The following is a 15,188-nucleotide window of genomic DNA, read 5'->3' as shown; positions in this document are numbered from 1 at the left end:
CTAAATGGTGAATGGAAATGTATCTGTTTTACATAAAAATAAAAACGAATACATAAAACAGATTGGGGAAAAATTACTAAATGCACCTTTACAATCACTTAACCACATGGTCACTTTGTGATTATAATTAATTAATGTAACAGTTTGTAGATGGGAAGGAAGGAGGCGGGAACCGGCGAACGCTCAACAAACATTTATTTAAAGTAAAGAAACAAAATGAAAGTAAAACCGCGGACAGCCCCTCACGGACGACTGCCCGCAAACACACACAAAATAAAACGTGGGCAGCCCCTCACGGACGACTGCCCACAAACACATAAACAAAACTAAACATAAAATCCAGGCCTGGTCCTCTCTCGTCTTCCGCAGCTCCTGCTCCTCCTTATATGCTCCCGTCACATGGCCGCGAGACGAGACCGGTGTGCCACGCAGCTGGCACTCGTGAACGTTAATCACCGGCCCGCTCTCGCGGTCCCTCGCCCCGCTGCCTGTCACACCACATACCCCCATCGCCCCTCGCAGGCCGGGGGGCACTCCCGAGACTGCGCTCTACTCCCCCCCCCCCCCTCTCCCGGGGGGGCCGATCACGGCGGCCGCGGCACCTGGGGGTAAGGACAGAGAGGCGAGAGAAATGTAGACGGGAGCACGAGGAGCCCGCGGACGAGAGAGGGGAGAGAGGGAAAAAAGAAAGAAAGAGGAAAAAAAAAATTCTGGTCCCGTTCCCAGACACACTGCCGTTCGGCCCTCCGCCCGCCGAGAGGCTCTTCCTCGCGGTGCTGTGCGATGGCACTGGAACGCCTGGTGGGCCGCTCGATCCTCCTCCGCCCCCTGGCGGCCGGCGGTGACTCCTCCTTTCGAGGGACCCGGCAGCGAGCCCCGCGCTCCCTGCTCCTCCCCTGTCAGGCGGATGGCAGCAGGCTCCGGCCCCCGGCAAGCGCGGCGACTCCTCCGCTCCCTCTCGGACGGCAGCCACCCCACCTCGACCCAGGGGCACGGCAGCGAGGTCTCTGTCCCACCTTTCCCGCTCCAGCACCATCGCCTCGGGCAGCCCTCGCGGTCTTTCCTCATCCGCGCTGCCCGAACTCCTCAGCACCGCGATCCCCCTCAGCAGCGAGGGCTCTCCGACAGCGCGTCCCTCCTTCCTCCCGGGCTTCGGCACCAATGTAATACGGTTTGTAGATGGGAAGGAAGGAGGCGGGAACCGGCGAACGCTCAACAAACATTTATTTAAAGTAAAGAAACAAAATGAAAGTAAAACCGCGGACAGCCCCTCACGGACGACTGCCCGCAAACACACACAAAATAAAACGTGGGCAGCCCCTCACGGACGACTGCCCACAAACACATAAACAAAACTAAACATAAAATCCAGGCCTGGTCCTCTCTCGTCTTCCGCAGCTCCTGCTCCTCCTTATATGCTCCCGTCACATGGCCGCGAGACGAGACCGGTGTGCCACGCAGCTGGCACTCGTGAACGTTAATCACCGGCCCGCTCTCGCGGTCCCTCGCCCCGCTGCCTGTCACACCACAATTAAATTAGATAAAGTAAATATATTTATTTTGCATGCAAATTGTGTATTTCATAAAGATAATTCCTGTTTTTTTCTCGCTTGACGTCAGTGGACGTCTTATTCACAACCTCTTAAAAACTACTTGGTGCACTTAAATTAATTATTGCAGCATTAACCAATGTGTAAGGTAAGCACAGCTTTTGCATATTTCACAAGGATTTCATAACATAAGGGTCAGGATGGACTATAATTTCACGTGTAAAAGACGTCGCCAGGTGACGTCCTCTCACAACCGAATCACAACAGGGTATATATTGAACTACACGGAGCTAAAAGTCAAAGTAATAATTATACATACAACTCCAGAGAACTGTAGACATGAACAAACGTATCTGAATACATTTTTAAGAAATGTTTCTGTATTACACATTTTTACTGATTCATGCCGTCCTACCGCGACTATTTTTGGCCAGGGACACGACGTTGCCGTCGGACCAATGTTTGCTGGGAAGGATCGTATGGCTAAAAACTATTGCCATTTTAGTCTTTAGGCAGCCTTTATTGTCTACATTATGCCTTTATTGTGAATATAAATGTGGCAAGGGGGGCGTGGTTCAGCGAGGTCTGCAGCGGGAGAGAGAGCCGCGGGACGAGCGGTAAGTGAGTGGGTTGGACGCAGATTGATAACACCTGTCTCTTATTCCAGTAATGGGCGTGGAGAGAGCTTAAAACGCTGGCAGAATCGGAAGCATGAGAGAGAGAGACGGACTGCTGACGTTCCCCCCACTGAGACATTGAGCTTGCCGGAACCCGGAAGTGGAACGACCCGGAAGCGAAACCGAAACTGAGCATAGGAAAAGACACACGCTGAAGTGTGCACGTTGTTGATTTTGAGTGATTAAATAAAAGAGAAGTCAGCAGTCCAAGCCGACCCCTTGTCCTCTTCCTTCCTTACCTACGAACTCTTTACACTGGTGCCGAAACCCGGGAAGGAAGCAGGACCAAGCCGCCGCCATGCAAACACCGTCCTCCACCCCACTTGCGGAGATCATCTCATCCCTCGCGGACCTACACCGCGAGCAACATCAGGCACTGCTGGACCTTAGGACGGATCAAGAACGAAGATTCGCAGCGATCGTCCAAGGCCAGCAGGAGGACCGCGAGAGGTTCTGGAGCTGGCTCGACCGGGAGGCTCGCGCCGAGGCCGCCGGGCAGACCGGCGCACCGGTTCACGTGCCGATGCACAAGATGGGGCCACAGGACAATCCCGAGGCCTTCCTGGATCTATTCCAATGGACGGCGGAGGCCTGCGGGTGGCCCCGTGCACAGTGGACGGTGCGCCTTATCCCCCTTCTATCTGGAGAAGCCCAGGCGGCCTCCCAACAACTACCGGTGGCGAACCTCCTGGTCTATGAAGATCTGAAGAGGGCCATTATCCAGCGGGTCGGCCGGTCGCCTGAACAACATCGTCAACGTTTCCGTTCCCTGGACTGGGGCGAGGCCGGCCGGCCGGCCCTTCGCGATGGCCCAGCAGCTCCAGGACTCCTGCTGCAAGTGGCTATTGGCCGGCGGAAGCGACGTGGACCATATTGTCGATCTGGTGGTGCTGGAGCAGTTCATCACTCGGCTCCCCAAGCGAACCGCTGAGTGGGTCCAGTGCCACCGGCCCACGTCGCTGGAGACGGCCATCAACCTGGCGGAGGACCACATGGTGGCGTGCCCTGGGGTCGGCGAACCCCCTCTAACATCTACCTCTCTCTCCCCCACCTCTACTTCTATCTCTCTCCCATATGTCTCTCTCTCTCGCCCTGTCCCTCTCCCTAGGTCCCGCCCACCGGGCCTCCGTCGTATTCCCCCCCGAGGCCAGGGCGGGATGGGCCCGGGGCAGTTCGGGAATTCGAGGGCCCCGCCCAGGGGGGGCGGGGCTGATGGGGGCGGGAGGGGATCATGCTTCCGGTTCCTCCCTCTCTCCACGTCCATTGTCCAACCCACTCCCCGCCACTGGGGCGGCAGGTAGGCCTGGGCTGGCCTGTTGGCGTTGCGGGGACCCGGATCATTTTGTGGACCGGTGTCCCATGATGGACATCGGGACAATGATCCGGGTTCCGGACGTCCCGCAGGCCACCCCCGATCAGGCAGGAGAGTACCAAATACCCGTGAGTATCAAGGGGGGTACATATCAGGCCTTGGTGGATTCAGGATGTAACCAAACCTCTATCTATCAAAGCCTGATGCAGCCGGGGGCATTGGATACAAGCCACGTGGTTAAGGTGCGGTGTGTGCACGGGGATGTGGTGGAGTATCCGGTCGTCCCAATCACGATTCAGTTTAGGGGAGAAAAGCATAGTGTAGAGGTGGCGGTTAGTCCTCACCTCTGGCATCCACTAATTTTGGGGACAAATTGGCCCGCCTTTTCGGCTTTATTGGGGTCGTTATGTGCGGATGCCGCTTGGGGGAAAAAGGCTCGGATAGGGGCGCGAGTATCAGGACAGGATGAGACCCTTAAGCACGCCTTCCAACAGGTCCGATCCATCGACGGCCAGTCTCTCCAGCCCCCCTTGCCCGTCACCTATCCCTATTTTGCCATATTAAAAGACCGGTTGTATCGAGTGACCCAAGACACTCAGACAAAAATGGATACCCAGTTGTTAGTTCCTAAGAGCCGCCGGGAAATGCTTTTCCGGGCGGCTCATTCTAATCCGATGGCGGGCCACTTGGGACAGGCGGCCATGCTGAATCGCCTCATGACCCGATTTTTTTGGCCAGGCATTCATGACAACATGCGCAGGTGGTGCGCGTCTTGTCCGGAATGTCAGTTGGTAAACCCACTGGCCGCGCCAAAAGCGCCATTGCGCCCCCTCCCATTAATGCAGGCCCCCTTCGAAAGAATTGGGATGGACCTCATCGGGCCATTAGAGCGATCCGCACGCGGGCATCGTTTTGCGTTAGTCATCGTGGACTACGCAACACGATACCCGGAAGCAGTGGCTCTCCGCAACATTTCGGCGAAAAGTGTTGCGGACGCACTGTTTCGTCTTATCTCCCGGGTGGGGGTTCCGAAAGAAATCCTCACCGACCAAGGCACGGCGTTTATGTCACGTACGTTACGCGAACTGTACGGGTTATTGGGCATTAAATTCATTCGAACAAGCGTCTATCACCCACAAACGGATGGCTTGGTCGAGCGGTTTAATCGCACACTTAAATCCATGATCCGTAAGTTCGTTCAGGAAGACGCCAAAAATTGGGACAAGTGGTTAGAACCCCTCTTATTCGCTGTGTGGGAGGTTCCGCAAGCCTCCACAGGGTTTTCCCCCTTCGAGCTTCTCTACGGACGCCAGCCTCGGGGGGTGCTGGATGTCCTACGAGAGACTTGGGAGGAGGGACCTTCTTTGGCGAAAAACGAAATTCAGTATGTACTGGACTTGCGAACAGCGGCTGACTTAAAGCAGTGCATGAAATTTTGTCCGACTTGAGACAGCGCCGACGGCACGTGACTGTGACGTATGTCAACAAAGTACCGCGAGAGCGATTCGAGAGCAGCCGGCTGATGCAGCCGCTGCAGATTCTCAAGGGTGGCTGCAGGAGGCTGCACAAGCTCTGATGACGACACAGCTGATCCACGATTGGCCGATTCACGGCATGACAGCGATCACATGCGTTTCGTGTTTATTCTAAAACTTTGTTATGCTAATGCTCACAAATCATTTATTTATAACAGTAAAACCTCTTTTCATGTAGTCGCAATGTTATATTGTCATGTTTATCAAACTAAAACTGATAAAAACCGTTGACTTCATTGATAGTGTAGGTTTATGTTGAACTTAAATTTTGTCCAAATAGACGCTTTATTAAGCAGTATATAAAGTATTGGATGAAAATATCATTTGAAACATCTGTGTATTTGAGAAATATTGTGTTTATTTAACTTCAGCTGTAATAAAGTTTACAAACGCAGTGCAAGCGTCACCACGGGAAGAAGAAAGTGTCTGACTTCACGTCTCCGTTTGCAGCTCCTCACCGCCTGCACGCGGCTACTCTCGCCGATCGGCGAGAGTAGCCGAGTGTTGTAAGCTGTGTCGTCATCAGAGCTTGTGCATCCTCCTGCAGTCCCCCTTGAGAATCTGCAGCGGCTGCATCAGCCGGCTGCTCTCGAATCGCTCTCGCGGTACTTTGTTGACATACGTCACAGTCACGTGCCGTCGGCGCTGTCTCAAGTCGGACAAAATTTCTAACCGGCATGCACTGCTTTAAGTCAGCCGCCGATCGGTCTGCGCATCGCTAGGTGAAGTCGAACAAGCATCTAATCTCTCTCTACGCAGCTAAGCGTTGGCATGGATACGTGCTGCGCGTACCTCAAAGAATGACGTCACACGGTTAGGCGCATTTAATCGATTCTTGTTTGTATCTCCCAGTGGCTATATTTCACTTTTTTTATTTGTGTGTGTGTGTGTGTGTGTGTGTGTGTGTGTGTGTGTGTGTGTGTGTTGTTATTTGACCTGAATTAAAAGTCTTAAATGCAGTTATTAAAATATTTTTCTTAAAATAACTTTTCTTTGAATAAAGCCAGTTGCCTTCACCTGACCAACAATTTAACAAGTAAATGGGTAGGGAAATGTTATTTTTTCTTACTTTTCAGGAATTTGCTTTTTCATTCTTCACGTTTTTATTGACTGCATTCATCAGTTGAAGTCGATTCAGATCCTGAGATTTAACCTTATTTTTTTTCATGCATGTGAAATACATAATAAATTGTAGCCTATGTCCTATTAATTTTATTGAAGGGTATCGTTTATAGTAGCGTACCGTGGGGTTTCAGTCACACACACACACACACACTCAACAAGCCCCACGCCGTCGCCATAACAACACACACACACACACACGCGCACACGTTTGTTTTTGTGACATATGGGGACATTCCATAGGCGCAATGGTTTTTATACCGTACAAACCGTATTTTCTATCCCCCTAGACTGCCACTGCCCCCATCAGGATCGATCATTCGCATCAGCAGGGGGTAGCACACCGACACATTAGGCTTGTTTGAGATGCGCCTTGCCTCGCCTGAAATAAAGGCGAGACTAGGCGGCTGCAGTGAGGGGAGGAGTGAAAAAAGTGCAGGCAAGCCGGACAATTCTCTCTTCTCGTAGTGGATCAGACACCTGCGAGATCAGTTGCGGATATCGCGGGATTCACACTCGTGAGCTCTGTTGCTGATAAACTGGATGTAATTTAAGTTCTGTTGCTTTTATATGAAAATAAATATTATGAACAAGACACCCAAAGTTTTTGTTATTTATTTCCTTTCGAAAGGCCTGTTTATCAAGCATTTTTATTTTAATTACACACATGTTTTTATATATTTTATAAATATGGCAACAATCACATAACCAACAGAGAGATTGCACTGTCCGAGAGTTTGAGAATATGCACACATAATTTATACACATTAAAACATGATACCAGAGTTTTAAATTCAAATATATTAAAAAACAACCTTGCATCACGGTTATTTAAACCAATGAGCATTAAGCTGTGTCGTCAGCAAGTCGTTTCCCATCATGCTTTTGCTCCGCGCAGTCGGTGGAGAGCAACTGCGCTCGACTGCAGAATCCGACACATCCGCCTCGCCATCGCGAGAGATTTTTGACATGCGTCGGCATGACATCAGAGCAAGGCGGACCGCCCTCGGACACATTTCTAACCGGCATGCATCTTGCGCTGATCACCGGTGATCGGTTCTGCGCAGATTTTGCTCATCTCAAACAAGCCTATTGAAGTCAACCTAGGGGCACTCACTTCCTGATGGCTGAGCGAACTGCGCAGGCTCAGACTGAGCTTGAGGACGTAGATGTGACGTGAGCCTCCTGTCTGACAGTTGTGAGTCTTCTAGTAGATGTGGAAAGTGAAAGCTGAATCACGTTGTTTAAATATTTTCTCCCGTTGCTTTTGGCTCATGGGCTTCTCTCCATTCTTCTCCCTTGACTTTATCAGACTTTATGTCTCCACGTCCCCCCGACTGCCTCATAGACAGTAAAAGATTGCCTGCGAGCGTCTCCTCAGGTCTATACGGTAATTTCTCAACTGTGCGACAGGGTCGCGTTGGTTATGACGCAATCATTAGCCTATTTTTACAAAAACAGCTTCTGCGGGGCGATAGTGTAAGATACAAGGCAATGGAGCCTTTTATACATTGTCGTGTTTCTTTAGAAATAAACAATGGACAAATGGAGTCTTTAAACGCCTCAGATGTAAAGTTATTCACTGTCAAAGTGACTCAAAAATGAACGGGAGTCAATGGGATGCTAACAGCAGGTGATGGCTTGGTTAGCAATAGGCTTGTTTGAGATGAGCAAAATCTGCGCAGAATCGATCACCGGTGATCAGCGCGAGATGCATGCCGGTTAGAAATGTGTCCGAGGGCGGTCCGCCTTGCTCTGATGTCATGCCGACGTATGTCAAAAATCTCTCGCGATGGCAAGGCGGACGTGTCGGATTCTGCAGTCGAGCGCAGTTGCTCTCCACCGACTGCGCGGAGCAAAAGCATGATGGGAAACGACTTGCTGACGACACAGCTTAATGCTTATTGGTTTAAACAACTGTGATGTATAGTTCTTTTTTTTAAATATTTGATTTTAAAACTCTGATATCATGTTTTTATGTGAATAAATTATGTGTGAATATTCTTAAACTCTCGGAGAGTGCGATCTCTCTGTTGGTTATGTGATTGTTGTCATATTAATAAAAATATATAAAAACATGTATGTAATTAAAGTAAAAATGCTTGATAAACAGGTCTTTCGAATGGAAATAAATAACAAAAACTTTGGGTGTCTTGTTCATAATCTTTATTTCCATATAAAAGCAACAGAACTTAAATTACATCCAGTTTATCAGCAAGAGAGCGCACGAGTGCAGAGCTGCCAACTCTCACGCATTGGCCGTGAGACACACGCATTTGATTGGTTTCACACGCTTACACGCCACACTCTTGATTTCTCACGCTGAAGTGTCAACCCTGTCGGTCAAATGCCTGAAAGATAAGTTTATCTATAGATCTACCTGATGAGCCACTCGTAATCGATTAGTTATGCTTTCGGTGAGGGGGTTCAAGATAAATGTGCAACTAAATAAGTGTAGCGCGACCAAAAGCTACATTCCGTTTTAAGTTCTGACGAGAACGAGCAATGAGCGAAGCGCGAAAGCGTCTCTAGCTAACTATGGTCGCAAGTTCCATCATTAACGTTAAACGAGTCGGTGTTTCCCGAAACATTGTTCCAACAAACGTTTGCAAACTGCATCACAAAGTTGGTTGGAATGACAGCTCTCGACCTGTGATTATAGCAGAGTATCTTGGTTTCATGACGTGGACTTATGTCCATTTTTTAACGAAACAATTCGTAACGAAAATAAATAGTCAAGCAATGCGCACGCGAGCAGCTCATGACTGGAGTCTCAGAGCGGTTCTGTTCATGCTTCATCACTGCATGTGCTGTGAGTAACCTGCATCTTTAGCCTAATCCTGACTCCTGAGGATCTCATTTAAGTTGCATACATTTTGTTCTTGCACTGATGTTAAATTTGCAGCCATTTTGCACTTCGACAGCCAGTTTGAGATATAGGCTATATTTCAGAATTTTGTGCAATAATTCTGACAGTTTTTCCCATTGAAATGACTGGGAAAAAGTGTCCCAATAAACCCGAATTCACCCCATACTCTGTGAAATCATAATTACATTGCATTATGTTGCTTGGAACCCCAAATATTACAACATTCTTCATTAACAGTTATTCAGTTATTTGTAACAATCTCATTGTAAAAAAAGAAGAGGAATAAAGTAGTTTCAATATAGCTAGCTACTTTTTGAAAGTAGTGTAGCTACTTTTTCATAAGGGTAGCTTGAATGTAACTTAACTACTTAAAGTAGTTTTACTACAAATGATTTTTTTTTTAGATCAGCCACAGCAAAAAAAAAAGAGCCGCACAACAGACAGGACAGACAGATTTTTTTCCTTTTTCTTCCTTGTAAAAGTATGCTGTAGGTTGATAATGTATAATCAATTTGTTCTATTTAGAGAAAATCATGGCTCTAGTCAGGGGGCGTAACTTCAGTGCAACCCTACCCACATCGGGGTACTGGTGACAAAGTGACTCCACATGATATTGTGACACTCACATTTCAAATGAAATGCACTGGTTTCAGATTCGAAAATCACACTGCATTCGCCCTCAACCGCCACGCTTAGGATACTGAGCACCTTTTCATCAGAGCACGTGAGCGAAGCAGACTGGTGTGACGCTGCGCTAGATATTCTGTTGTATGCCAGTGCGCTCCACTCACACTTCCCTCTAAAATGTGAATTGTTTGATTTAAAAGTAGCAATTTCAAGCTTTCTGTAGACGTGTTTCATGTTTATGTCATGTGATAAGTATTCAGTGAGTTTCAGATTCTCTCGCAGACAGAAAGTGCACCGTTTTTATTTTACAAAAGCACAAAGTTTTGTTGTTATTGTAAGTTTATTATAAATTATGTCTCACATTTATCTGTATGACTAAAAATAATATCCGCTATCATGACTAGTGAGGAAAAAAAACATCAGAACTCGCCGGCGCGATTGACGTGCGTAACAAAACCTCTTGCCTGTTTCCGGGGCCTTCCAGTAAAGCTGAAATGATAGGCTAAGTCTGTCTGTTTTTAATACATTTCTTGAATACATGTTTTAATTAGGCCTATAGATAGTTATTATGTGTGTGCCTTTAAAGCAATAGGCTATGCTATATTTTATAAAGTGTAATAGATGTAACTTGTCTGGAGTGCTAAATTGCAGAGCTGGTGCAAACGTATCCATATTGATATGATCAGATCAGACGCTTTCTCTTTAAAATGTCGTATTTGTTGTTGTTTATTTATTTTTTTAATAATAATTGCACAGCATATATTCACATATAGGCGATTCATCTAAACGGCGTCGGGATGTTCATTAACCGTATAACGCTGTGAAGTTAGCCAGTTTTTTTTTTAACCCCAAAGCAAAGTATGATCAAGAATACGAGCGTGTGTGTTGGAGAGAGATGCACGCAAAAAGAATTATAGCAAACTAAGCTACTGATTTTAGTTGGTCTAAATCATGGGCGGCCAACTAAAATGGTCTAAATCAATTCCATTTGTAGCCTTAAATTAAATAGCTCAGTATTTTTTTCTGCCTGTATTGGGCATAAGATTAGTAGCCTAATGAATGTGTGCATATTGTGAATTAATTTAATAAACATAATTACCTTTCCCAATAGCCTTAAATAAATTAATGTGTCTGCGAAAATGATTCATAAAACATAAATATCAGTTAACCAGATTTACTTTCTTCACTGACGAAAATTGTCCCTGACATGGTTTTTAAGCTATTTTTATCAAATTTTTTTGGTCTTCAGAACATTTTAAAATGCACATATGTAGATCATAGAAATCAAAATTTTCTCGGGGGTGCATGCCCCCGAACCCCCCTAACTAACTCTCATTAGGAATCTCAGTGATTATAAAACCGTGCCTTTATTATGATTAAGGAATGTAGGTCTTATACAGAATAAGGCCTTAATATTTGATTTATAAGTAGCAATAAACAGCCAATATCGCAATATAGAATTGGACCCTAAACTAAAGTGTTACCATTTTTGTCATACCCTCACTGGCCTCACTGGGCCCGTCATTACTAAGTTACGTCACTGTCTCTAGTGCTTTAAAATTGTGTGTGTCTATAGGATGTATATACAAACCGTCATATAGATGCAAAAAACAAACAAACAATAGTACCCCATTCAAATGCTGATGCATAAATAGAGAGCGCTATTATTATTATTTATTTTAGCAATTTCTGCTTTGTACGGCAACATTTTGGTTGGCACCACTAAATCTCACTCTAATGCTGCGTCCCAATTCGCCTACTTATACTACGTCCTAAAAGTATGTACTCTTTTTGTGAAGAAAAAGTATATACTTTTGAGTGTGTAGCAGAAAAGTATGCAAGCTTCGGGACATACTACTTCCCCATCTTTAACGGACTCTGTCGGTGGATCCCGTCACCGTTTATCTGCTCTGTCAATCATCGTCAGATTCGTCACAGTTCAAATCCTACACATTCAGTTTAATCTCCTACCGTATCGGAGAGAAATGTAGCCGCTCGTTGATCTGCCATTTGTGGGTCTTTAATGCAGAGACTCTCCTCGTGTGTTTGCAGTTTAAATATAATGATGCATTTAAAAGTTAATGGCCAAACATGTCATTACAAAAGTTCACAATGCTGCTGCATGTGAACTATAATATGGACAACACTGAATAAATATATTTTTGTCAGGTTAAATATTGATAGGGTCAGTCAAACCCCTTTATCTAAACTTCTCTACTTAACCATCGAACTCGCACATCCGTCATGTTTGTAGTTTTTGTAACGCTTTTTATCCGCGTTTGTAGTTCTAATCGAATCCTCGTCCAACTCGCAGTGGGTTGTGGGCAATATCAGCCGTTAGAGTGCCCATCGATCCATACTGTGAATTCGGACCGGAAATAGTAAACCATCCGGGAATCTTTGGAATACTCTTTTCAACATACTATGATTTGGGACATACTAATTCTATTTTCGAATACTATTTAGGATGGATAGTATGCGAATTGGGACGCAGGGTAAGTTTTTTTGAAAAGTTGGCAGCTCTGCGAGTGTGAATCCCGCGATATCCGCAACTGATCTCGCAGGTGTCTGATCCACTACAAGAAGAAAGAACTGTCCGGCTTGCCTGCTCTTTTTTCACTCCTCCCCTCACTGCAGCCGCCTAGTCTCGCCTTTATTTCAGGCGAGGCAAGGCGCATCTCAAACAAGCCTAATGGCAGCCCCTAGGGGTGGAACGCTTTCCGAGCGCTAGATTACCCCCTTGGTGGGTGTGTGTGTCGCGTCAGCAGTCCCTCTCTCTCTCCTCGGTCTCCGGTTCCACCGAGGTTTTATCCCCTCTCCGCGCTCATTACTGGAACGAGAGACAGGTGTTATTAATCTGCTTCCAACCCACTCACTTACCGCTCGTCCCGCGGCTCTCTCTCCCGCTGCAGACCTCGCTGAACCACGCCCCCCTTGCCACAGAGAGCAAATTGTAGAAATGGATGTTACACATTTTGTCATTTGTGTGTGCTACTAAAACTACAGAAATAATTTGGATACACTTTACCCTTATTCTTTTTAAAGACTAAAAACTGTGTACAAACACCATTATATGTACTTTTTCACAACTTATAATGCATTTTTACTAAACTAAAAAAATTAACAACAAGCTTAGGCTACCGCTTCAATTTAACGATGATGAACCATAGACCGTAAAAAAATATGATGAACACGTGAAAGTGTTTTCTTCTTTCTTTGTTTTCTGATGGATCGCAACAAAACTTACCTTACCGCCACCAACCAATAGCTATACACAGGTTACTCAATAAACCAATCAAAATCCTCTGGAAGTTTGTACAGCCCACTTGCGGCTAAAGCTCCACCCACTTGCTGCTGACCCACCCATTTGCAGCTGGCTCCGACCACCGTTTATACCAGGTTTATACCCAACTCGCCAGTTGAGGCGCTCGAGCAACCGAAGCAACGACACAGATCCGAGTCTAGGAGAAGAAGAAAGAGAGTGAGCAATGGGAGGAAGATAAACATGAGAAGTGGACACAGCCGTTTCCCTCTGCTCTATATCTGATCTTTTCCCACTGTGAGTACATCTATGTATCAATTATAAGGAGAAATCTAAATCCAAACGAGTCGGTTCGTTTTTAGAAATTAACCGAATGATGTTGTTCATTACGCTTTTCTAAAGTGAACTCGTTAACTTACTGACCGGTTTTCACAGAATCTTTTTTGAAGCTTGTGAGTTGTTTCCGTTGTGTGAAAAAAAATCCACTTATATTACTTAAGCGGTGTATTTAGAGCATGTTTACGTTGTGAGAGGCGAAACACGACTAACGTTAGCGTTACCTCAGAGTAGGGTCTAACAATGCACAATAGGAAATACCAGTGAAGAAAGTGTACACTGACTGGTCGAATGCAAGCAAAATATCAGCCACTGTTTTTAAAAAGCTGTGCACACAGCCTATATTAAGTAACTAACATGGAAAACAGTGTCAGATGGACTTCTTAACCTTTGTGCTAAGGAAACAATCCAACGCAACTTTGAGGGGAGCAAGCAAAACATACCGGTAATTATGTATTTCTGCTTCGCTAGTGGCATTGGACATCAACCACATGGCATACACTTGTACTTTTCCATATAATACTTTTTCATTGTCTACTTTCTTTGTATAACTGTTTTATCCAATACCACATTAGACAAGCCTGTTCAAAATATTGTAAAATAATCAAGATGGAGAATGTGAGCGCCGTAAAAATAAGTCACAACGTGTGACTTGCTTCACTTTAGAGTTCCTACTGGCGGAGCAAATGTAACCAGGAAAATGACCCCAGGGGAACATTTAGTTCTCGGGGAACCACCCTGATGCTTAGCTCTTATAACTAAGTTCCTAGAACTACCCTGTGCGAAAGCCACTATTATTATTATAATTTTTATTTAAAGAAGATTCTCGGATCGATTTAAAATTTCTTGTTCCATTTGAGTTTGGAAAATTATTTACTCTCTGAAAATGTATGGGTTTTTAAATCTTCTTGCAGACACTCATTTTAGGTGGTGTTTAGTCAACTTTGACTACTGCACATTGAAAATATACAAAACCGGAAATAAATGAGTTTTATTTTAATTTATTAAGAATTGTAGAAAAACAATAATTAGTACATTCTGTAAAAGTATATCTGTGGGCTTCTTATCCTGGTAGGGGCCACCCCTCTTTTAAATACCCCTCAACTATATGAGCAAATGTTTCCATTTATTTCCTATAATAACCAATTGCCTGTTGCATCATCATCATCCTGCATATGTTGAACTTATTTATAAAATGTTATCATTTAAAAGTATCTCCACATTGTTCTACTGTTAGGGTCAAACATTTGCACCTGATTATTATTATTATTATTATTATATATTCCCATCTTTCCACAGGAGGAGCAGCAAGCAGGAGGAATTTCTCCAGGAGAAACTACAGACATACTATTTGTAAAGATGGAGTTTAAGGAAGAATCCTTAAAAGATGAAGATGTAGATGAACAGATAGGTTGGTGTTTTCCTTAATTCTCTTTAATATTTGAAGCATACACGCTGTTTTAATGTATTAATCAGTCCCTCCAGTCCCAAAACGCGATTGTGATCGCAGAATTCAATGCATAATCAGCCAAAGTCTGCATATTTATGCAGGGGGCACATTTTTTAAAATATACCGCTGCCGCACTTTAGCCGCATAAATTTGTCGATTTCAACGGCCAAAACATCCAGGGCTTCATTTCATAATCCCTCACATAAAGGTCACATATATCTTAGCAGAAAGTTAAAAATGTTGTGTTTACTTCACACAAGAGCAGCCATTTCCCCCAAGTACCATGGGAACATTATGAAGTGACGTAATTACGCGACGTGAACATCATCGAAAAGCTGCAAACCCTGCCAGTAGGCTACGCGGTTGTAGGCTTAATCCAAAATCGCTCTCTATATGCTCAAATAGGGCATTATTTGAAGGGACAGCCAATTGTAGTGGTGACCAAAAC

At 45.3% G+C, this 15,188-nt stretch overlaps 1 protein-coding gene across 1 annotated transcript in view; it reads left to right on the top strand.

Moving 5' to 3' along the window:
• Positions 1-13,111: 13,111 nt before the first annotated feature.
• The window catches only part of LOC137045560 (zinc finger protein 721-like), a 78,587-nt gene continuing 76,510 nt past the window's right edge, over positions 13,112-15,188 (top strand). Inside the window, exons 1-2 of the mRNA XM_067422267.1 lie at positions 13,112-13,251; positions 14,590-14,701. Coding sequence (XP_067278368.1) covers positions 14,650-14,701 — 52 coding nt within the window. The 5' untranslated portion in view covers positions 13,112-13,251; positions 14,590-14,649. The remainder of the gene's footprint in view (positions 13,252-14,589; positions 14,702-15,188) is intronic.

This window comes from Pseudorasbora parva, chromosome 17, assembly GCF_024679245.1.
Source record: "Pseudorasbora parva isolate DD20220531a chromosome 17, ASM2467924v1, whole genome shotgun sequence".
In the NCBI taxonomy this organism is placed as follows: domain Eukaryota; kingdom Metazoa; phylum Chordata; class Actinopteri; order Cypriniformes; family Gobionidae; genus Pseudorasbora; species Pseudorasbora parva.
The sequence above is the reverse complement of the archived record's forward strand: the minus strand, read 5'-3'. Positions and strand labels throughout refer to the sequence as shown.